Here is an 18,425-nt window from a genome sequence, read left to right as displayed (position 1 = left end):
AATCCTAACCCTTGTTGGCCTGACTCCCAGGGTGTCATCTCAATCACGGGCGTAGGCTGCACCTGCTCCCTCTCTCCAAGGTTTGGGAGGCAGAGGGATGAAGGCGAGACAGACACACTGTGACCCATGAGGAGGGCCTCTGTTGGAGACGGGGTATAAGATGGACTTTCTGAGTTCCTGACTTAACTCCAATCTTAAGCAGGGAAGGAATAAGTGCGTTTCTGGATTTGGAGCGGAGCTGGAAGAACACTTGGTCTAGAGCTGAGGGAGGCCGAGGAAAAAGCCGAAGGTGCTTCTACGTTACAGCAGTGGCGACACCCGCTGGCTGGTCGCGACAGCCGGGATCCTGGATTTTCGCTCCGACTTCCCGAGCCAGGAGCGTGTCCAGGGCCCTCATTAGCTACCCAAAGGGCGGCGCTCCTAAATACGGCGAGGGCGGGCCTGGGGGCGGGTTCTGTCCCCGCTGCAACAGGGAGGACGCCAAAGGCCCTCGGCGCGAGAGGCTGCGGGTCGGTTACGCCGCGGCCAGTGCGCACGCCACTTCTGGGCGCGGCCTCCCGGCAGGGGGCGCCCGCCCGCGACGAGGCCACGTTTCCATGGAGGGGGCGAAGGCCGAGGCCCGGGAGGGCGCCGCTGTAGCCCAGGACCTGCAGGCCCTGGGGTAAGGGGCGCGGGTGTGGCTGAGGGCGGCGCTGGAAGGGGCAGGTTTGCCTTCAGAAATCCTGAAGGCCTCCTCGGCTCCCTCTCGCCCTGGCGCCGCCGCAGGTATGAGAACTTCCTGGGGGCGGCGGCGCTGAGCCCCTCGTGCCCAGACTTCAGGGCGCTGTGCGCGCGGCTGGCGGCTGAGCTGGCGACTCTGGGCGCCTTGGACCGGGAGCGAGAGGAGGGCGCGGAGGCACTGAGTGCCGGCGACGGTACGTGCGGAGCGGCCGGCCCGGAGGGGTGGGGCCCGGTGCCACCGCCGCGCCCTGAGGCCTCCCGCCTCTCGCAGGCCCCGGCGCGGAGGAGGAATTCCTGCGACAGCTGCCCCGCCTGCTGGAGGAGCTGCACTGCCCGGACCGCGCGCTCTGCGGCGGAGACTGCGCGACCGCGCTGCGGGAGCCGGGCGCTGGCCTGCGCCTTCTGCGTGAGCCGGGCGGGCGGGGATGCGGCAGTGGGCGAGGCTTCAGCCCCTCGAGGGGCAGGCTCAGCGCGGAGCTAGAGCCCAGGTTTTCCCGAGGGGGCGCGGTCAGAGTACGGGCTCCGGGAGGGCTCCGGTGGGGGTGGAGTCAGGACCTTGCGGGTGGGTGCAGTGGTTCTCAACCTTCTGGCCCTTTAAATACAGTTCCTCATGTTGTGACCCAACCGTAAAATTATTTTCGTTGCTACTTCATAACTGCAATGTTGCTACTGTTATGAATCGTAATGTAAATATCTGATATGCAGATGGTCTTAGGCGACCCCTGTGGAAGGGTCGTTTGACCACCAAAGGGGTCGCGACCCACAGGTTGAGAACCGCTGGTAGGACTTTGAGTTGGGTGGGATTCGAATTTTGATGGAAAGGTCTTGGAGCTAAAGTGAGTTGTGTTAGATGGAGTCTGGCAGTTGGTTCTCAGATGGGCGAGGTTCAAAGTCCGCAGGGGACTGGGTCTCAAAGTGGGTGGAGATTATTCTGGAGCTAGAGCCAGGGCCCTAGGTGGGCGGAACTAGAAAAAGGGAAGGTTTTTTTGTTTGTTCTAATCCTCACCTGAGGATACTTTTTCCGTTGATTTCTAGAGAGAGCGAAAGGGAGAGAGAGAAACATCGATCTGAGAGAGATATATCGATTGGTTGCCTCCCGTGGGCGCCCCTACTAGGGCTGGGGAATCGGCAACAGAGGTACCTGCCCTTGACCTCGAAGGGGAATCAAACCCGCCAAGCTCTAACCATGGAGCCACCCGCCAGGGCCTAGAAAGAGGGAGGATTTGAAGCTGCAGGAGCTTGGTCCCTCTCCCACTTACCCGCGCCCCCCCCCCCCCCCCCACACACACACACAGGAAAAGCTTTTTGGCCCAGGTGGGTGGCTGGCAGCACACCTAGATTGCGCCACTCCCTTTCCCTACTTTTAGGCTTTCTCTGCACAGAACTCCAGGCTGCCCGCCTCCTCCGCCTGCACCACCAGCTGGATCCCACCCCAGTGGTGCCCCCATCCCATGGGGAAGGGGCAGAGGAGGGAGCTGGCATGGTTCGGGAACTGATCCTTATCCTCCAAGCCCTGGGGCTGCTCAGACCTTCGCTGGGGACCCTCGCCAGCAGGCTGCTGTGGGAGTTGCATGCCAAGGTAGAAAGCAAGAGTCCGAGCCACTGGTGGTCTGGGTCCTCAGGGCTTTAGGAAACTAGGGTCCACAGAAAATTCCCACAGTTTCTTACAGTCAGTCAGACTCTTGACTCCTTCTCCCATCAGGTCTCAGAGCTTCTGCCTTCCCTGCCCTCAGGATCCCTGCAGCCCCTTCTAAGCTACCCACTAGATGCACCCAGATGGGTAAGACTATGGCTGTATGCAAATAGTGTCCTCATTGAGAGATGGGGTGAGGGGGACCTCCTGATATGACCAAGACCTTTCTCCCCAGGAAGCATTGGAGTCCCTGTGCCAAAGCCTGGGCGATCAGTACTGCTGCCGCCGTAGCCTCCTCCTAAAGCGCCTGGACCTCACGATATCTGCATTCCACTGGAGTGATCGGGCAGAGGTATGGGCATAGGACCCTGGAAAGATCAAGGAGGCCCAATGGTGGGAGCTACCCCTGCAGGGAAGAGGAACAAGGGCCAGGAATATTACCCTCTTGCATGTTCTGAGGTCCAGGATAATGTAGAATCTTGTGAGGTTGGGGTCCTAGAATCTCAGGGCCTCCAGGGCATTCTAGAATTCCCAGCTCTGAGTTGGGAGTGTCTTCAGAGCTATACCCCTTATTTAGAGAGGTGGGAAGTGAGACCCTGAGTGAGAAAGAAATGTTTCCAAAATGAGAGATTCCCACCTTGATTGGCTCTTGGGTACCTTCTCCATGTTCCCTCACAACCCCCAGGCTCAAGGGGAGGCCATGAAGGCAGTGCTGATCCCAATTCGAGAGACTATGACCCCAGAATCGGATGTCTCCATTGCACACATCCTGGCTGCCCGAGCTGATCTGTCTCGTCTTGTTCCAGCCACAAGCAAGGCTGCCCGCCGAGGGACCATCTGTGCCATCAACAAGGTGGGCATCTGGGGTTGGGGAAGGGCACTAGCATCTTTGGCCTTCAAACTAGCCTATCAACCTCTGCCTTGGCCCAGCTTTGTCCTCTCCTCTGCCTGGTTTCCTAGCCTCTGGATTCATCACCTCTAATCCACCCTCTCCATATAGCAGTTGGAAGGATATTTCTAACTCAGAAATCTGGCCATGTCCCCACCTCGCTAAAAACCCTCATATGGCTCCCCAGTGCCTTTCCAACAGTCCATCTGAGCCCCCTGCCCACCTCTCTAGCTTTGGCTTAAACTCCTCCCCCAACACCTCACTCTATTATATTAGTTTTCAGCCATTTTAAAAGCAAAAATACCCTCTGTTTAAATGATTATGTATTTGGCTTCATACCTCTGTTTAAATAGTCTTATACTTATGTGAATAAATACTAGGGAATAAAGCTTAGCACAACAAAGAGGTAAAATTTAAGAAAGTTATTTGCTTTAAGGAAATATAGTAAGTAAGTAATATTATAGGTGATGCACAAGTGATGGATATTTAGAAAAACACATGCTGCTTTTCTGGAAATGTTAGGCAAAGGCCAAATATAAGATAAACATAAATTGAGGTGTCCTTATTACTATTGGTGTGGACTTGGACCTCTGCCAGCACTCTGTTTTATTTCCCTCTTCCTGAGGCCCCTGGAACCCAGTTTGAAAGCTCCAGGCCTGTATCTTCCACCAATCCAACCCCCTAGACACTCCCACCCATTATACCTAAATAGTCAACATCTGCCCTTCCTTTTTTTAAATTCATGCTGTTCCCTTGGCTCTCTGGCCCCCTTGTTCAAGATATTTTTCTTCTCTGAAACTAAAGTCTAATCAACTCTCAGGTGCTTATGGGCAATGTGCCAGACCGAGGGGGACGTCCAAATGAGTTGGAGGCTCCTATGCCCAGCTGGCAGAGCAGAAGAGAGAATGGAGGCGGGTGGAAGGCAGGCCGCCACTGCTGGGGCGATAAGAAGAAGAAGAAGAAGAAGAAGAAATAAAGGGGGACTGGGTCCTCTATGAGATGCTGATACCATTGGTAATCTCTGGGAAGTCAATTTGAGGGTGTTTCTTGGCACCTGGCACCCAGGCGCCACATCTCCTATTCCTGAGGTCCTAATTCCCCCCCCTCCCCCACATCCACCATTTAACATCAAGGACCATGTTCTCTGGAAAATAAATTTAATTTATGACAGCTGTGGACCTATCTCTGGGGGTGGGGGAGGGGGAGAGGGTGCACAGGTTTGAGGAGGAGGGAGGGGGTCTCAGTCCCTTGGATCTAAATAGGCTCCTGGTGCTTTGACCCTCAAAGTCCTTTGTTCTTCAGCAACACATTTTTCCCTTCCTGTGGGCATGGGGAAAGAGAATGCAGGCATTGAACAAACATTTATCAGGTACCCAATATGTGGCAGCTCTGTTCGCAGCTCTGTTCTAGGCTCTTGGAATAAAGCAGTGAAAAGTGCAGCCCCTGTCTTGCTGGAGCTGACATTTCTAGTAAGGATGGGCAGATATTCAAGAAGAGAAAAAGGTAAAATGTATAGTTGCCAGATGAGGAAAGGATTTTGGAGGAAAATAAAGCAGGAAGGTGGGATCCAGGACCATGGGGAGATTGAAACTTTGAGTACGATGAGGGGTGGCCTCACTAAGGTGACACTTGAGCTAAGTCCCAAAGAGGGAGTCATGTGGGCCTCTGGGGAAGTGTTCTAGGCAGAGGAAACAGCCAGTGCAAAGGCCCTGGGGTAGGAGTATTTTTGGCATGCTCAGGGACCATTGAGGCCAGTGTAGCTGAAGCAGGATGGGAGCAGGTAAGTGGTAGGAAGTAATAGGGGCAGACTTGTGGAGTGGGCTACAGGGAGGACTGTGGCTTTTAACCTGAGTGAAATGGAGCCACATGATCAGACTCGAGTGTTCACTGGCTCCCCTTTCTATCCCTTCTCTAGCCTTCTCTCCTGTCTCTAGAACAGCCGTGGGCAAACTACGGCCCGCGGGCCAGATCCGGCCCGTTTGAAATGAATAAAACTAAAAAAAAAAAAGACCGTACCCTTTTATGTAATGATGTTTACTTTGAATTTATATTAGTTCACACAAACACTCCATCCATGCTTTTGTTCCGGCCCTCCGGTCCAGTTTAAGAACCCATTGTGGCCCTCGAGTCAAAAAGTTTGCCCACCCCTGCTCTAGAACCCCAGTGTTTGGGACTCTGCCCTTCTCTCCCGTCCCCCTCCTGACCCACGCTGACAGTGTAGCACATTGATCAGAAGCTTCTGATTTAGAGGCAGACAGAAAACTTGGGTTTGAGTCCTGCCTCCAACACTTAGGAACTCTGCCACCTTGGGTGAGCAGCTTAACCTCACGGAGCCTCAGTTTCTTCATCTGTAAAATGAAGACTTAAGGAGTTGGTAAAATAATAGTAAGATTAAATGTGTCCAACATGGAGCTGCACAGTTAACTAAGTGCAGGATAAGGGAGTACAATTAATAGCTACTCTGATGCAAAAGAAGAAAATAACTTCTCGATGTCTAGGAATTTGGCTTGGAGGACTGGATGGGTGGCGAGGCCATCGTTGGGAGGGGAACCTAGAAGGAAGAAGACATTGGATGATATGGGGGTGGTGGTGTATGATGTCCAGAAGATGTTTCACTGCCAGCAGTACCTCACCAGGCTTTTCTCTCTCTCTCTTTTTTCAAAAATATGGAACGCTTCACGAATTTGGGTGTCATCCTTGCGCAGGGCCATGCTAATCTTCTCTGTATCGTTCCAGTTTTAGTATATGTGCTGCCGAAGTGAGCAGCTCTCCAGACTTTTGTTAAATGGATGAATGAATGGCCCCTGTGGACATTTTTTAACCCAATCTCAGAGTCTCTGCCTTTGAATAGTAGAATTTACTCCATGACATTTATTGTAGCTCCTGATATATTTGGCCTTATTATTGCCATCTTATTATTTTCTTTATTTTTTTCTCCCTAAAATCCTTTTCCTATTCTGCTGAAATTTCTGTTTTTCTAACAACAGTAAAAATTTACCAGAATCTCCTACCCAAGTAATTGAGGATTTTTGCACAGTTTTACTTTCCCGTGCTTCCCCAAATCTGTTTGGGTTCCCCAGGCAAGTGAGTTGGTCTTCCCTGTATCCACTTGGGGGTCAGGGGCAGTTTCTCCTCACCGTGTCTGGTTCCCAGGAAGGGTGTGGGGGCTCTGTCTGGGTCCAAGCATGGTGAAGGTGGCACTCCGTCTCAGGTTCCAGGGCGTATGTGTAGGAAAGACTGTCCTCAGAGCCTGTTTTGAGAGTATGGGTGGGAGGAATGTGGGTATGTTGGGAAGAGCTTCATGACCTTGGGATTAATCCCTATGTACCAAGCCCTCTTCCCAGGACTGTACACCCCGGATCTTACCACAGCTGGCACGGGGCGTCAGTGTGGGTGGGACAGGGGCTCCTGGGGGGCTCATGTCGCCCTTGGGCCCTGGCTTCCTACACTCCTCCTTTACTCGGTCTCTGCAGTGTTTGTGGCAACACAGTCCACAGTCTGGGGGAAGGCAGCAGTTAGTGGCCAAAGGCCCAGTCCATGCCCCCATTCTTCTGGGCTGCAAGTCCTGAACTCCCTCCCCCCTCACTGATGTCCTACTTACCCCGACAGCGGTAGCCTTGCTTGGTAACACCCCAGAGCTGGGAAGAGAAAGCAGAATAGGTTACCAAGGCTAGGAGAGGCAAGGCTGTGGATGGGGCGGGGCTCTTTGGAAGTGTGAAAACCATCGAGGTTTTGGAAATTCTCAAGGCTAGGTAGAGGTTTATGTGGGATGAGGATTAAAGGAATTTGGAGGTTTACTCAAGTTTGGGGAATCATCTAGGGCCTAGATTGTAGGCCAGTGATGGCGAACCTTTTGAGCTCGGCGTGTCAGCTTTTTGAAAAACCCTAACTTGCCCTAACCAGTTTGGCTCAGTGGATGGAGCGTCGGCCTGCGGACTCAAGGGTCCCGGGTTCGATTCTGGTCCATCCCCAGTGGGGAGTGTGCAGGAGGCAGCTGATTGGTGTTTCTCTCTCATCGATATTTCTAACTCTCTATCCCTCTCCCTTCTTCTCTGTAAAAAAATCAATAAAATATATATTTAAAAAACAAAACAAAAACCCTAACTTAACTCTGGTGCTGTGTCATATATAGAAATTTTTTGGTATTTGCAACCATAGTAAAACAAAGATTTATATTTTTGATATTTATTTTATATATTTAAATGCCATTTAACAAAGAAAAATCAACCAAAAAAATGAGTTCGAGTGTCACCTCTGACATGCGTGTCATATTCTCCATCACTGGTCTAGACTATTAGAACTGGGTCAAATTTGGAATTCTGTGGGCAGGGATTGTGTCTGTTGTGTTTCCTGCTTGAGCCCAGACTGTGAGGAGCTAGGACACTCAGAAGATGGGCCCCAAGGATGATAGTGGGCTGAGTGCTCACGAAACCACTGCAGCTGTCACAGAAGGTGGGCTTGCGGAAGGTGACCTCATGGAAGGTGTGCAAGAAGGCCAAGCCTAGCTTGGAGCAGATGGCACTGGCCCGGAGAAGGTATCCCGTCAGCTCCTCTCGGCTGAAGGAGCCACTCCTGGGGGCAGAGACCTCACTTCAGTATGACTTGCCCCTTTCTCCCAGACCCTGGGGTCCTGGAAACCCGGGTATCCTCATCTGTGGGGGCCTTAGGAATCAGAGCACTTACTCTTGGCGGGGGGGTGGGTGAAGCCCATGGCAGGCAAAGGGGAAGTTGCCTGAGAGTCGCTCAAAGTCCTCAAGAGAGATGGTTCCTCGGCCTTCAGGGTCATAATTCTTGAACACGGACTTCAGAGGAACATGGGAAGGGGAGAGTAAGGCCAAGTCATGATCCCTTCAGTCTTAGGGTCAGGGCTATACAGGTAGCTTCCTTCTTGGCCCCCAGTAGCCGGGCCACAGTCCCCTCCTTACCTCTACCAGCTGCTCCACATGCAGACCCAGGGTGGCCCTGTCGGGCTTGGGCATCACACCAGGGGCCCACTCCACCACCAGGGGTGGTTTGAAGGGGGAGGATGGCTGGGGCAGGGACAGAGGGGCATAGTTAGTCAGTGTATAGGCTTGGGCTGGAGGTCAGAGAACAGGGTTTGGGTCTCACCAGACTCTTGGGACAGCGAGGCTCCCGGGTGTAAGAAAGCTCATAGATCTCGTCCTCCGTGTAGAAGAGATCCAGGGAAAGCTGGGGGTGGGCAGGATGTTATAGACCCTTTGTCTCCATCCTCCTACCTACAGCCATTGCCCTGCCTGAGCCTCCATTCTCCTCCTCTTCCCAAAAGCCCCCTCTTCTCTGGGGACCTGGAAGGTCTTCTCTCCCACTGAGACCTATTTGTTCTTCACAGCACCTGTCCTCTAGTACAGGTATGCTACTTTCTCACCAAGGCTTTTTTTGGATCCTATTTAAAAGTGCAAACCCCTGCTCCTTTCCATGCCATTTTCTGCCTTAATTTACTCTATCATACTTATCTAAAAGACCATATAATTTACTTACTTGCTTTGTTTTATGGGCTGTCTCCCCCACTAGGATGTCGGCCCCACAAGAACAGCCCCTCCCCCCTTTTTTTCTGACTTGCTCACTGCTGTAAACCTAAGTGCCTAAAGTAGTGCCTGGCTCACAGTGGGTATTCAATAAATATTTGGGCTGATGGCCTTTTCAGAGTCAGCAAAGCTTAGAACCCTTGGCACCACTCATATTAGGGCGGGGCCAGCTTCATGGGCAAGCCCCACACTTAGAAGGGCCCCCATTTTGTTTAATGCCCTGTCACCAGTCTTGAAAGTCTGAAGAATTTGGAACAAGGAGCTCTATATTATTTATTTGTGTTGCAACTGTAAACCTACTTTTGCCCACCCCCGTATATATGAATCTCCAGAATCCCACACTTCCAACCTTAGGACATAGTGTAGTAGTTCACATACGTTACACACGTGGGTTCTGAAGCTGGCCAGCCCGGGTTCAGATCCAGGTTTTACTGCTATGGGAGAGTGGGCAAGTGACCTCCCCTCTGTGGTCCTGTTTCCTAATCTGTAGAAATCGTGATAAGGGTCCCCACCTTGGAGTTGTAGAGTGTTTTACATGGTGCCTGGCCCAGAGTAAGTGATCAATAATTACTACTAGCTTTTTGCTTAGATTCATAGTATGTTAAAGCTTGGAATTTTGGACTAATGACATGAGAAGCTCAGAACCTTGGAGTTCAGAAGTGTGAAAGCCCAAGGCAATTCTGGACCTCAGATCAATGGATACTTGAGTTGCTGGGGGAATGGGAGGAAAATGCATAATTTATGTGGAGCTCACTGTGTTCCAGGTACTAATTTAAGCACTTTATGTGAATTATATTATTGATTGGTTCTTCTCAACTACTCTTTGAAGTGGGTCCTATTATTCCCATTTTGCAGATAAGGAAACTGAAGCCAAGGGGCTAAGTGACTTGCCCAAGGCCACACAGCTAGGAAAAACAAAACAAAACAAAACACCTAGAAGCTCTGGTTTCAAAGCCCAAACATCCCAACACTATTCTCTCCTGGCACACAGCCCTTCACCCACCCAGGATCCCAGGCTCAGCCTCCTCGGCTGGGGCAGGGCTGCTCACTGTAAGCAGATGCAGCAGGTCTTCGTTGGCACTGCAGGGAGGATGCTGCTTCTGAAGGGCTGCCAGTTCCTGCAGCCGTAGGTAGAGGCTGTTGAGCTTGGGAAGGTGCAGGCGGCCATCAGGTAACCTGTCTGGCTGTGCCTCATGCAGGGACACCAGGTCCTTGAGGTGCACACCCAGCACAGGCAGCCGGAAGCCCATACAGCCAGCCCAGGCTCGGCGATAACAGGCATAGTTGTTGTGGGCAGCGAGCAGCTCAGTCAGCTCCAGCAGGGCCTATGTGGGAGGCCATGTTGGGGAGAGGGTATCATGTTATCGGGGAAACCAGGTTCTGCTCCCTTAGCCCCCTGGAGGGGTGTATCCTAGCAGCCCCCTGTGTGGGCTCCTGACCCCAGGGGCCCAATGCCATTTTTGGACACTTCCCCAAACCCCTCTGTGTCCCACATTGGCCTCAACATCTCAAACTTGCTCTTTCTTGGGTCTCCAGGCTAGAGTGATTCTTCCAATACCTAAGTCTGATCATGGATGTTGCATCATTCTCAAATGTTCCCTAACTCCCCAGTGCCCTCTGGATAAAGCCCAGACACCTTAATTGAGATTGCAAGGTTCACCTGGATCTTCCTCTGAACATCATCTGCCACCTCCTGACCTCAGCCACACACCAGACTCATGATGACTCACTTTCCCCAGACATTACCAGGATCCCATCCCATGCTCCTCCCATGGGTGGCCCAAATGTTGGCATTCTTGAGGGCATTGTTTTACTCTGCACCTGGACTGCAAGTTCTCCACTAGCACCTTTCTCATCTGTCTCTCGCCAGTCCTGCTCAGGACTGGGCACACAGTAAGAGATGTCAGCATGACAGGTGGATGGGTGAAGAGGGAGGAAGAATGGCAGAGGAGAACAGAGCCTGGGGATCTGTTGGATTTGGATGAGCAAGGTCTCCAGAGCCCCAGGAGAAAAGTGGGAGTTCTGGACTACTAGAATTTTGGGGAGGGTAGTGGGGCCTCACCTTGGTGCTGTCAGGACTCAGGTGGGCATGGGAGTCTTTGAGCCTGGAGATGGCACTGTGACACAGGCCCCCAGTGACTGCCATCAGTGTGTTGAAATTCTGCAGCTGGTGGAGACTCTAGGGAGGCCGATGCAGAAGTGATAGGGGTCACATGGAGCACGGATAAGTTGGGGGTTCAGATGACAGCATCCCAATTGAAAGTACCCAGTTGAAGTTGATGTCTCAGGCATGTGTGGGTGTGGACCAGTATGGGCATCAGACAGGTGAGATGTGTCAGGCAGGAGTGGGCCACAAGCAGGTATGTAACGGACTAATGTGAGGTCAGAAAAAAAGTGGAGGGACTCAGTCAAGTATGGGGTGTTGAACTAGACAGGTGTAGGTGATTCAGACAGATATCAGGGTGTCAGGAACCTGGAGGTCTTCACTGCTTTGCGAGTCAGATAGGAGAAAGAAGGTCGGGCTCTGGGCCAGAGTTAGGAACAGGGCAGAGGTGAATGGGGTCAGAGTGATATAGAGGGGTCAGGTAGAGACAGGTGTGGGGTCAGCTGGCCATCAGGGAGAATTGCTTCGCCCTCCCCTTTTACAAGTTTGAAGGACGCAGGTCGCTGCGAGGAGAAAGTGGAACCAGGAGGAAACCCGCAGGCAAACCCAGAACCGCAGGTCTAAGTGGCCCAGCAAGGGAAGCAAAGGCGCAGGGAGAAGCCAGAGGAAGGGTGTGGCTGCAGGAAGTACACAAGGGGCGTGGCCACGCTAGGGGAAGGAGGGCTTCCCTTTTCTCTAGAAGGGAGGGAACGTGTCTGCAGGGGAGGAGCGTGGCATGGGGCGGGGCAGGGGGAGACTTGACTTGAGGGGAAAGGATGTAGTCACTATTCCCGAAGAGGCGGCTGGAATGATTCTAGGGACTGGGTGGAGGATGACGCAGGGGTGGTGGGCGTGAAAGAGACTCTTTTATTGCCTTGGAGACAATATTCGGGTATAGGGCTTGGAAGACGGGGCCAGGAGGGATGTTGTCCACTGCCAAGTTTAGGATCGCGGGGTGGGGCCTGGGAGGGTTGGATGCGGTGATAGCAAGGCCAAGGAACCAGGGCTGTCACAGTCCGGGTAAGAACCACCAGACTGAGACCACGGGGGGGGGGGGGGGGGGGGGGGACGGGGCGTGGCCAGAATGGGGCGCGAAGCCACGGGGCGCGACCAGGACACGGTGTTGTCATTACCCGGGATGACAACTGGGAACCGAAGGGGTGCGAGCGCCCACAAAGCGAGCAGAGGGCGGGGCAGGCCTCACCTGTGCCACATGGATGAACTTGTCCAGCACCTGTGCGCGCTGTGTGGGCCCGGGCCGGCTCAGCACCATGACCTGCACCCAGCGGGACACGCTGTTGCTGAGACCTACGGATCCCTCCAGGGCCGAGCAGCCTCGCACAGAGCCCTGTAAAACGTAGTCTCGCAGGTCCTGGGGCTGGGGATGAATGGGCATCAGGATGGGCGTGGCGTTCAGGCTCTGAGCCTCACATGCCCATCCCCTTGCAGTCATGACCTCCTAAGTCAGTGGGTTCTCAACCTTCCTAATGCCACGACCCTTTAATACAGTTCCTCATGTTGTGGTGACCCCCAACCATAAAATTATTTTCGTTGCTACTTCATAACTGTAATTTTGCTACTGTTATGAATCGTAATGTAAATATCTGATATGCAGGATGTATTTTTATTGTTACAAATTGAACATAATTAAAGCATAGTTATTAATCACAAAACAATATGTAATTATATATGTGTTTTCCGATGGTCTTAGGAGACCCCCTATGAAAGGGTCGTTCGACCCCCAGAGGGGTCGCGACCCACAGGTTGAGAACCGCTGTCCTTAGTCCTAGCCTGGCTGTCATGTCCCTGATGTCACCATGGCTCTTTCCCATCTGAGGAGAAATGTTTATGTATTTATTATTTTTTAAAATTCTCACTTGAGGATATGTTTACTGATTTTAGAGAGAGGAAGGGAGACAGAGAGAGAAACATCAATGGTTGCCTCCCATACTCACTCTGACCAAGCATCCAACCTCAGCCTAGGTATGTGCCCTAGCTGAGAATCGATGTCACAACCAACCGAGCCACACTAGCCAGGGCCAGAGAAATGTTTACATAAAGCCAGGCACTCTTCTGAACCTTTTGTCATGTTAACTGATTTAATCCTCACATCGACTCTATGTAGTGACTACTATATTATTCCCATTTTAGAGATGAGGCCAAGGAGGTACCGAGAGGATAAGTAATTTGTCCAGGATCACACATGCTTGAGTCAGGGTGGGAACCAAGTCTGTTGCTCTTAACTGTTTACCTGTCTGGTATACAGTCAGCAAAGGGAAGAATGACGAAGAGGACAAGAAACCGATTTCTATTTGTTCTGCTCAGGGGTCAGCATTCCATATCCACATGCACTGTGCTGCGTGTGTGCTGCATGTGTGTATGTGTGTGTGTGTGTGTGTGTGTGTATGTGTGCACACACGATCAGGAAATGTTCACATTAAAAAACCAGATCCCATCAGGATGATTACTTTGTAAGGTATGTAAATGTCTAATCACTATGTTGTACACCTGAAACATAAGTATGTTAACTGTAATTTTAAAATAAATTTAACAAAACAAAAGTATAAAACAAACACAACAAAAAAACCTAGATCCCCACCTTCCCTTGAAATTAGGATGGCAATAATGAACACTTACTAGATTGAAACATGAAATTACCATTTGGGCAGATAAAATATGACAGCATTTACTCTGGACCAGGCACTGACCCTATCTTTAGCGTTTACTATGTGCCAGGCATTGGGACAAGCATTTTCAAATGTACATATTAATTTAACTCTCCCAACCATCCAATGAAGTATTATGACCTCCATTAAAAACACTGAGTCCCAGAGAAGGGATTAGTTCAAAGGTACACAGGTAACAAGGGGCTGATGGATTTGAACCCCAGGGGCTCTGTGCTCAACCAGCTTAACTCATTTTCCTGGCCCTTCTAGCACCACGCTTGAGAGAGAGATTTCTGCCCAGAGTCCAGGCCAGGGTGGGGAGGTGTCCTCTTACCTGGCCCCAGCCAGGCCCCGCCCCATTACAAGTTCTCCCTAGCTGGAGGAAGGGGGTTCTCACCTTGATAGCCTGAAAGGACCGGAACTCCAGGTAAGTGAGGTGCTGAGCCAGCTCCCCTGCCTCCAGGTGGTCGAAAAGCAAGGACACTTTGCACTTTTTGCCCAGGCCTGGGCTGCTTATGGAGGGTGGGGGGCCAGGGCCACCAGGGCTCAGACTGGGGGTAAAGAGGCGCAGGGTATTATAGGGGCTCAGGGTGGAGAATGTGGGGGGTATGGAGAGAGATGGCAGAGTGGGGCTAGGGACAGAATGGGGAAGGGCTGACTCACAGGTTGGAGGAATCTCCCAGGCTCCTCTGGGCTGAGTTGCCTTCCTGGTCCACAGTGGCCCAGAAACGACCTATAACCTCCTCTAACTGGGGCTCCTGGTGCACTGTCTCAGGGTGTTGGGTCAGCCAGTACCTGAGGACGGTTTAGAGATGGTGAGATGAGGCTGGATGGTGGGATGGTGGGTGAGGGTAGGGAAGTTCTCTGAGGAATCTCTAGGTGCTGGTGGGGGATCTCTGGAAGGTCAGGGTTCAGAGAGGCACCAGGCTAGTGCAATCTCTGGGATTAGGATTGGGGGCCCTTTAGCACAGGTTAGTGGATCAATAGGATATAAACTGGGGGGATCTCTTGGAAGTGACATTGCTAGGTAGAATAGTGAGGAGGTCTCAGGGGTGAGATTTTGGGAGAGTAGGATGAAGGGGGTCTTAGAAGCTAGGCTGGAGTATGTGGGAGGTAGGGGTTTGGGGATCAGAGCTAGAGGTGTCTGGGCACCAGCTGTGAGAAGGTCTATAGGATCTGGTTAGGGGTCTCTAAGAGGTGAGAATTCTAAGGAGCATAACTGGGAGAATCTTAGCAATCAAACCAGGTATCTGAAAGTGGGATTTGGAGGAGCAGAGCTGGGTGAGTCTCTAGGAGGTGTTTTAGGGGTCAGCAGGGTGAGGGTTTGGGGTCATGGGTATGGAGGTCTTGGCCCAGTCCTACCTGACCAGGTGACAGATCTGCAGCCGCCTCAGCTCCTGCGTGTTCCCTGTGGCCTCCTGATACTTGGGTTCTGGTTAAGGCTCTGATAGCCAGCATCCCAAACCTGCCTGTTCACTTTGTCCCTATCTCTCAGACTCACATCTCTGCCCTCTGCGCTTCACCACTGCCTATGGCCCTGGGAGGATATAAGGTCAGCAGACGGGCAGCAAGGTGGTCAGAAGGCAGCACCCAGCTGTGCATGGCCAGTACCATGTTGAGAATGTGGTCCCCACGGCGCAGGCTGCCAGCCGAGTCTGTGGACAGAAGAAGGGGACCCTGTGTCAGAATGGCCCCCAGGCAATGAACTGCAGTCTCCAGAGCCAGTTGGACAGCCTGGTTCAAACCCCAGCTCTACTCTTGACTCCCTGCATGAACTTGGGCGAGCAAGTTGGCATCCTTGAGTCTCAGTTTCCTGGTCTGTACTATGCATGAATCAGAACATTGGCAAGTCATGTTGAAGATGGAAATACTATCAGACTTCCTCCTTCTCCACATCTCAGGAAAGAGAAACACAGGTGTCTCTCGTATCTAATGTAGTGATTCCACACATCCTATGTTATAACCCCCCACCCCCACCCCCACCCCCCAAATGAGGCCTAAAGAGAGGAGAGCACTTGGCCCAACCTTAGTATTTGGGAGGCTGGCCAGGGAGGGGGACACTCACCAAAGGACTGAATGCATTTCTCCAGCAGCTCATCTTCGCTGCAGCCGCCCTCTTTCAGCATGTCCAGAGCCATGGAAGCCATGACCTTGCTGATTTCCCTGGGGCTGGGGCACGTCTTGTGGCGGCGGGCCTGTCGGGGCCGGCCCCGCCCTCCTGTCTTTCCTGGGCATTCCTGGTGGGACTTCCTGTGGGCATTTCCCCCAGGGAATCATGGGAGCCCCTTTCTTCAGGCAGGCCCCCAGAATTCTTCTTGACCTTAAAGCCCTAAAGGCAAAGCCTCAGGTTTACTCCTGACCTCCCATGGGCTCATGGGAGAAAACCCCCAGAGTATTCCAGATCATGGGAGCCTTCAAAGGCTAAACAGGTAAACTCCAAAGGTTACTACCATCTCCAGGGAATCAGGATAAGACCCTCAAAACTACCCTGAAACATCCACCGCCTCCCCAGAGAATCATAAGAAATTTCTCCTCCAGGCATTGCCCCCAAATTCCCCTTGACTATACAGTCCCTAGGCATCACGGGAGGTATTTCCTGTAGGCAGATCCCTGGAATTACTCCAGATCTTAAAGGGAATTATGGGTGAAGACTACCATAATCCTGTCATCCCAGGGGAATCATAGGCGATTCTGCCTTCAGGGAGACTCCACAGAATTCCCTTTTGTTCTCCAATGCTGTGCCTTCTTTTCCCAGCCCTCATGAGAGCAGTAGACACTGAGATTCTATCTCCCTCTCCCCTACCTTGACACCTTCATCAGGCCAGCCCTTCTGCAGGACTTGAGTCTTAGCCACTCACTTTAGTCCCTAGATTTGGAGCCTAGAGAGAATGTATGGGTGCTCTTCAGAGTGGGTGGGGTCCTTGGGGCTGATACAGTTTCAAGGGAAGTTTAAAAATAACCCTCACTCTGCTTTGTGCCTCCTCAAGGCTGGAGGCTGGTGTTCCCGTTGGGGAAAGAGGGTAATGGAGAGACTGGAATGGTGGAGGAAGCAGGGAGGAGAATCCAGGCAGAATAGCCTTGGTTTCCACAAGTCAGACAAATTGAGGTTGGAGAAATGTATGCTGGCCATGTGGCTATTAGTCACTTAATTTCTATGGGCCTCATATAAAAAATGAGAGTCACCCTGGGACCTTCCCTAGGAATCTGCTCTGAACATTCAATGCCTCGCTCTTCAAAAGTGCTAAGTAAGCCTGGCTGGTGTGGCTGATCAGTGGTTGATCATTGATCTATAAACCAGGAGGTCACGGTTCAATTCCCAGCCAGGGCACATGCCTGGGTTGCAGGCTCGATCCTCAGTAGGGGGCGTGCTGGAGGCAGCCAAGCAATGATTCTCTCTCATCATTGATGTTTCTCTCTCTCCCTTTCCTTCCTCTCTGAAATCAACACATATATAGGTCATGCAGGCAGAAAATGAGGCAACTAGGTCTCAACCACTAAATTGCTGGATATTATGGGGAAGGGACCCCTTTGTACATCAGAGACATGCTGGAGGAGCTGCCCAGGCTAGGAACCCAATTACCATGGCCTTGTGAGGACACGAGGGCCAGCTTGCCCAGATGATAGAGGTCCATGCCAGAACCTGCTGCCAGAACCAGCTGCTAGGCCCTTACCTGCGGACTGTCTGACCCCTGTAGTATCTGAAGCAGCCAGGAGTGATTTAAGAGGCAAGGGAATCCCTTTGCCCTGTGTCACATCCTCTCCCCCGGGGCAGGTCCCTGCAGGAGCCTGGAGTTTCCAGTTCAGGGGGTCAGCAAGCGACTGTTATAGGGAACCAGGAAGACCCCAGGGAGGACAGAGGGTGGGGGTGGGGAGAAGGGGAAACAGAGCAGGTCCAGCTCCAGAGAGAGCGAGGACAAGGCATAGAGCTCATACAAAGAGCCCCAGCATTGGCTGGCTCTGAACTCCCAAAAGCAATGGTTCTCAACCTTCTGGCCCTTTAAATACAGTTCCTCATGTTGTGACCCAAGCATAAAATTATTTTCGTTGCTACTTCATACCTGTAATGTTGCTACTATTATGAATCGTAATGTAAATACCTGATATGCAGGGTGGTCTTAGGTGACCCCTGTGAAAGGGTCGTTCAACTGCCAAAGGGGTCGCGACCCACAGGTTGAGAACCGCTGCCCTAAAGCATCTTTCCATCTGGTGCCCCCTGCCCCTGCCTCTGCTCCCAGAGGACCCCACACCCTGCTAATTGGTTAGTGCCTCCCAACCTTCCCACACAATGGGAGGCTCAGGGGCTTTGGGTGGCCCGGTCTCCTCGAGGGTCTCTCACCTCTTGCTGTCTTTCCTGTTCATGCTTCCTGGGGGTGGGATTGGAGGGGGTCTTGCAAGGGTCTGGCTCAGCTTCTCCCCTTTCACCAATGCTCCAGCTTCTTAGCCCCTTGGGAGCTGGGGCCTCCTCAGTGCTTGGGAAGGAAAGAGGAACTGCCCCTCCCCACCCAGGCCCAGGCCAGGGGGAAGGAAGAGGCTGGGGAGAGACCAAAGGTTCCCCCTCCCCCCACGTGGGGATCCCTTCAGGCTGAGGTTTCCGGTGCTGCTGGCCCCCACCCCCAATCACCCAGTGGGCTTTCTATCTCCCTCATCTTTCTGTCTTTAGACCCGTGATTCTCTGTTCTGTCATTTTCATACTTCAATAAAAGCATTTTTAAAAGTATGCCTTATATGACACATTCATGTAAAAATACACTCAAAATAAAAATTTATATTTCTACTAGAGGCCCAGTGTACAAATTCGTGCACGGGTGGGGTCCCTCTGGGTGACCTG

At 52.2% G+C, this 18,425-nt stretch overlaps 2 protein-coding genes and 1 non-coding gene across 5 annotated transcripts; 1 reads left to right on the top strand and 2 right to left on the bottom strand.

Annotated features, from left to right (window-relative positions):
- Positions 1 to 522: 522 nt before the first annotated feature.
- On the top strand, positions 523 to 4,412 carry FAM98C (family with sequence similarity 98 member C). Of its 3 annotated transcripts, none has more exons than XM_070397967.1 (8): positions 523 to 661; positions 766 to 914; positions 992 to 1,126; positions 2,088 to 2,299; positions 2,423 to 2,500; positions 2,589 to 2,705; positions 3,160 to 3,206; positions 4,063 to 4,412. In XM_070397967.1, the coding sequence occupies exons 1-8, from the start codon at positions 597 to 599 to the stop codon at positions 4,238 to 4,240; spliced, it is 981 nt and encodes a 326-aa protein (XP_070254068.1). In that variant the 5' UTR covers positions 523 to 596; the 3' UTR covers positions 4,241 to 4,412. The 3 variants fall into 3 exon arrangements, with proteins under 3 accessions (XP_070254068.1, XP_070254066.1, XP_070254069.1); XM_070397965.1 differs by having other exon boundaries at positions 531 to 661; positions 3,039 to 3,206; XM_070397968.1 differs by lacking the exon at positions 992 to 1,126 and having other exon boundaries at positions 533 to 661; positions 3,039 to 3,206.
- Positions 4,413 to 5,313: 901 nt separating this feature from the next.
- On the bottom strand, positions 5,314 to 18,051 carry RASGRP4 (RAS guanyl releasing protein 4). Its single transcript, XM_070397969.1, has 17 exons — positions 17,934 to 18,051; positions 15,663 to 15,847; positions 15,134 to 15,252; positions 14,960 to 15,021; positions 14,261 to 14,392; positions 13,995 to 14,148; positions 12,136 to 12,309; positions 10,851 to 10,967; positions 9,838 to 10,113; positions 8,352 to 8,432; positions 8,168 to 8,272; positions 7,926 to 8,044; positions 7,670 to 7,814; positions 6,844 to 6,880; positions 6,609 to 6,740; positions 6,380 to 6,492; positions 5,314 to 5,793 (listed from the first exon to the last, which is right to left on the bottom strand). The coding sequence occupies exons 1-17, from the start codon at positions 17,954 to 17,956 to the stop codon at positions 5,737 to 5,739; spliced, it is 2,031 nt and encodes a 676-aa protein (XP_070254070.1). The 5' UTR covers positions 17,957 to 18,051; the 3' UTR covers positions 5,314 to 5,736.
- LOC138997489 (U6 spliceosomal RNA) lies at positions 5,903 to 6,008 on the bottom strand. Its single transcript, XR_011468953.1, has one exon. It is a non-coding gene; the product is annotated as a U6 spliceosomal RNA (small nuclear RNA).
- Positions 18,052 to 18,425: the final 374 nt, after the last annotated feature.

The sequence above is a fragment of the Myotis yumanensis genome, unplaced genomic scaffold (genome assembly GCF_028538775.1).
Source record: "Myotis yumanensis isolate MYYU_CA2020_CCGP unplaced genomic scaffold, mMyoYum1.0.hap1 SCAF_18, whole genome shotgun sequence".
Classification (NCBI taxonomy): domain Eukaryota; kingdom Metazoa; phylum Chordata; class Mammalia; order Chiroptera; family Vespertilionidae; genus Myotis; species Myotis yumanensis.
The sequence above is the reverse complement of the archived record's forward strand: the minus strand, read 5'-3'. Positions and strand labels throughout refer to the sequence as shown.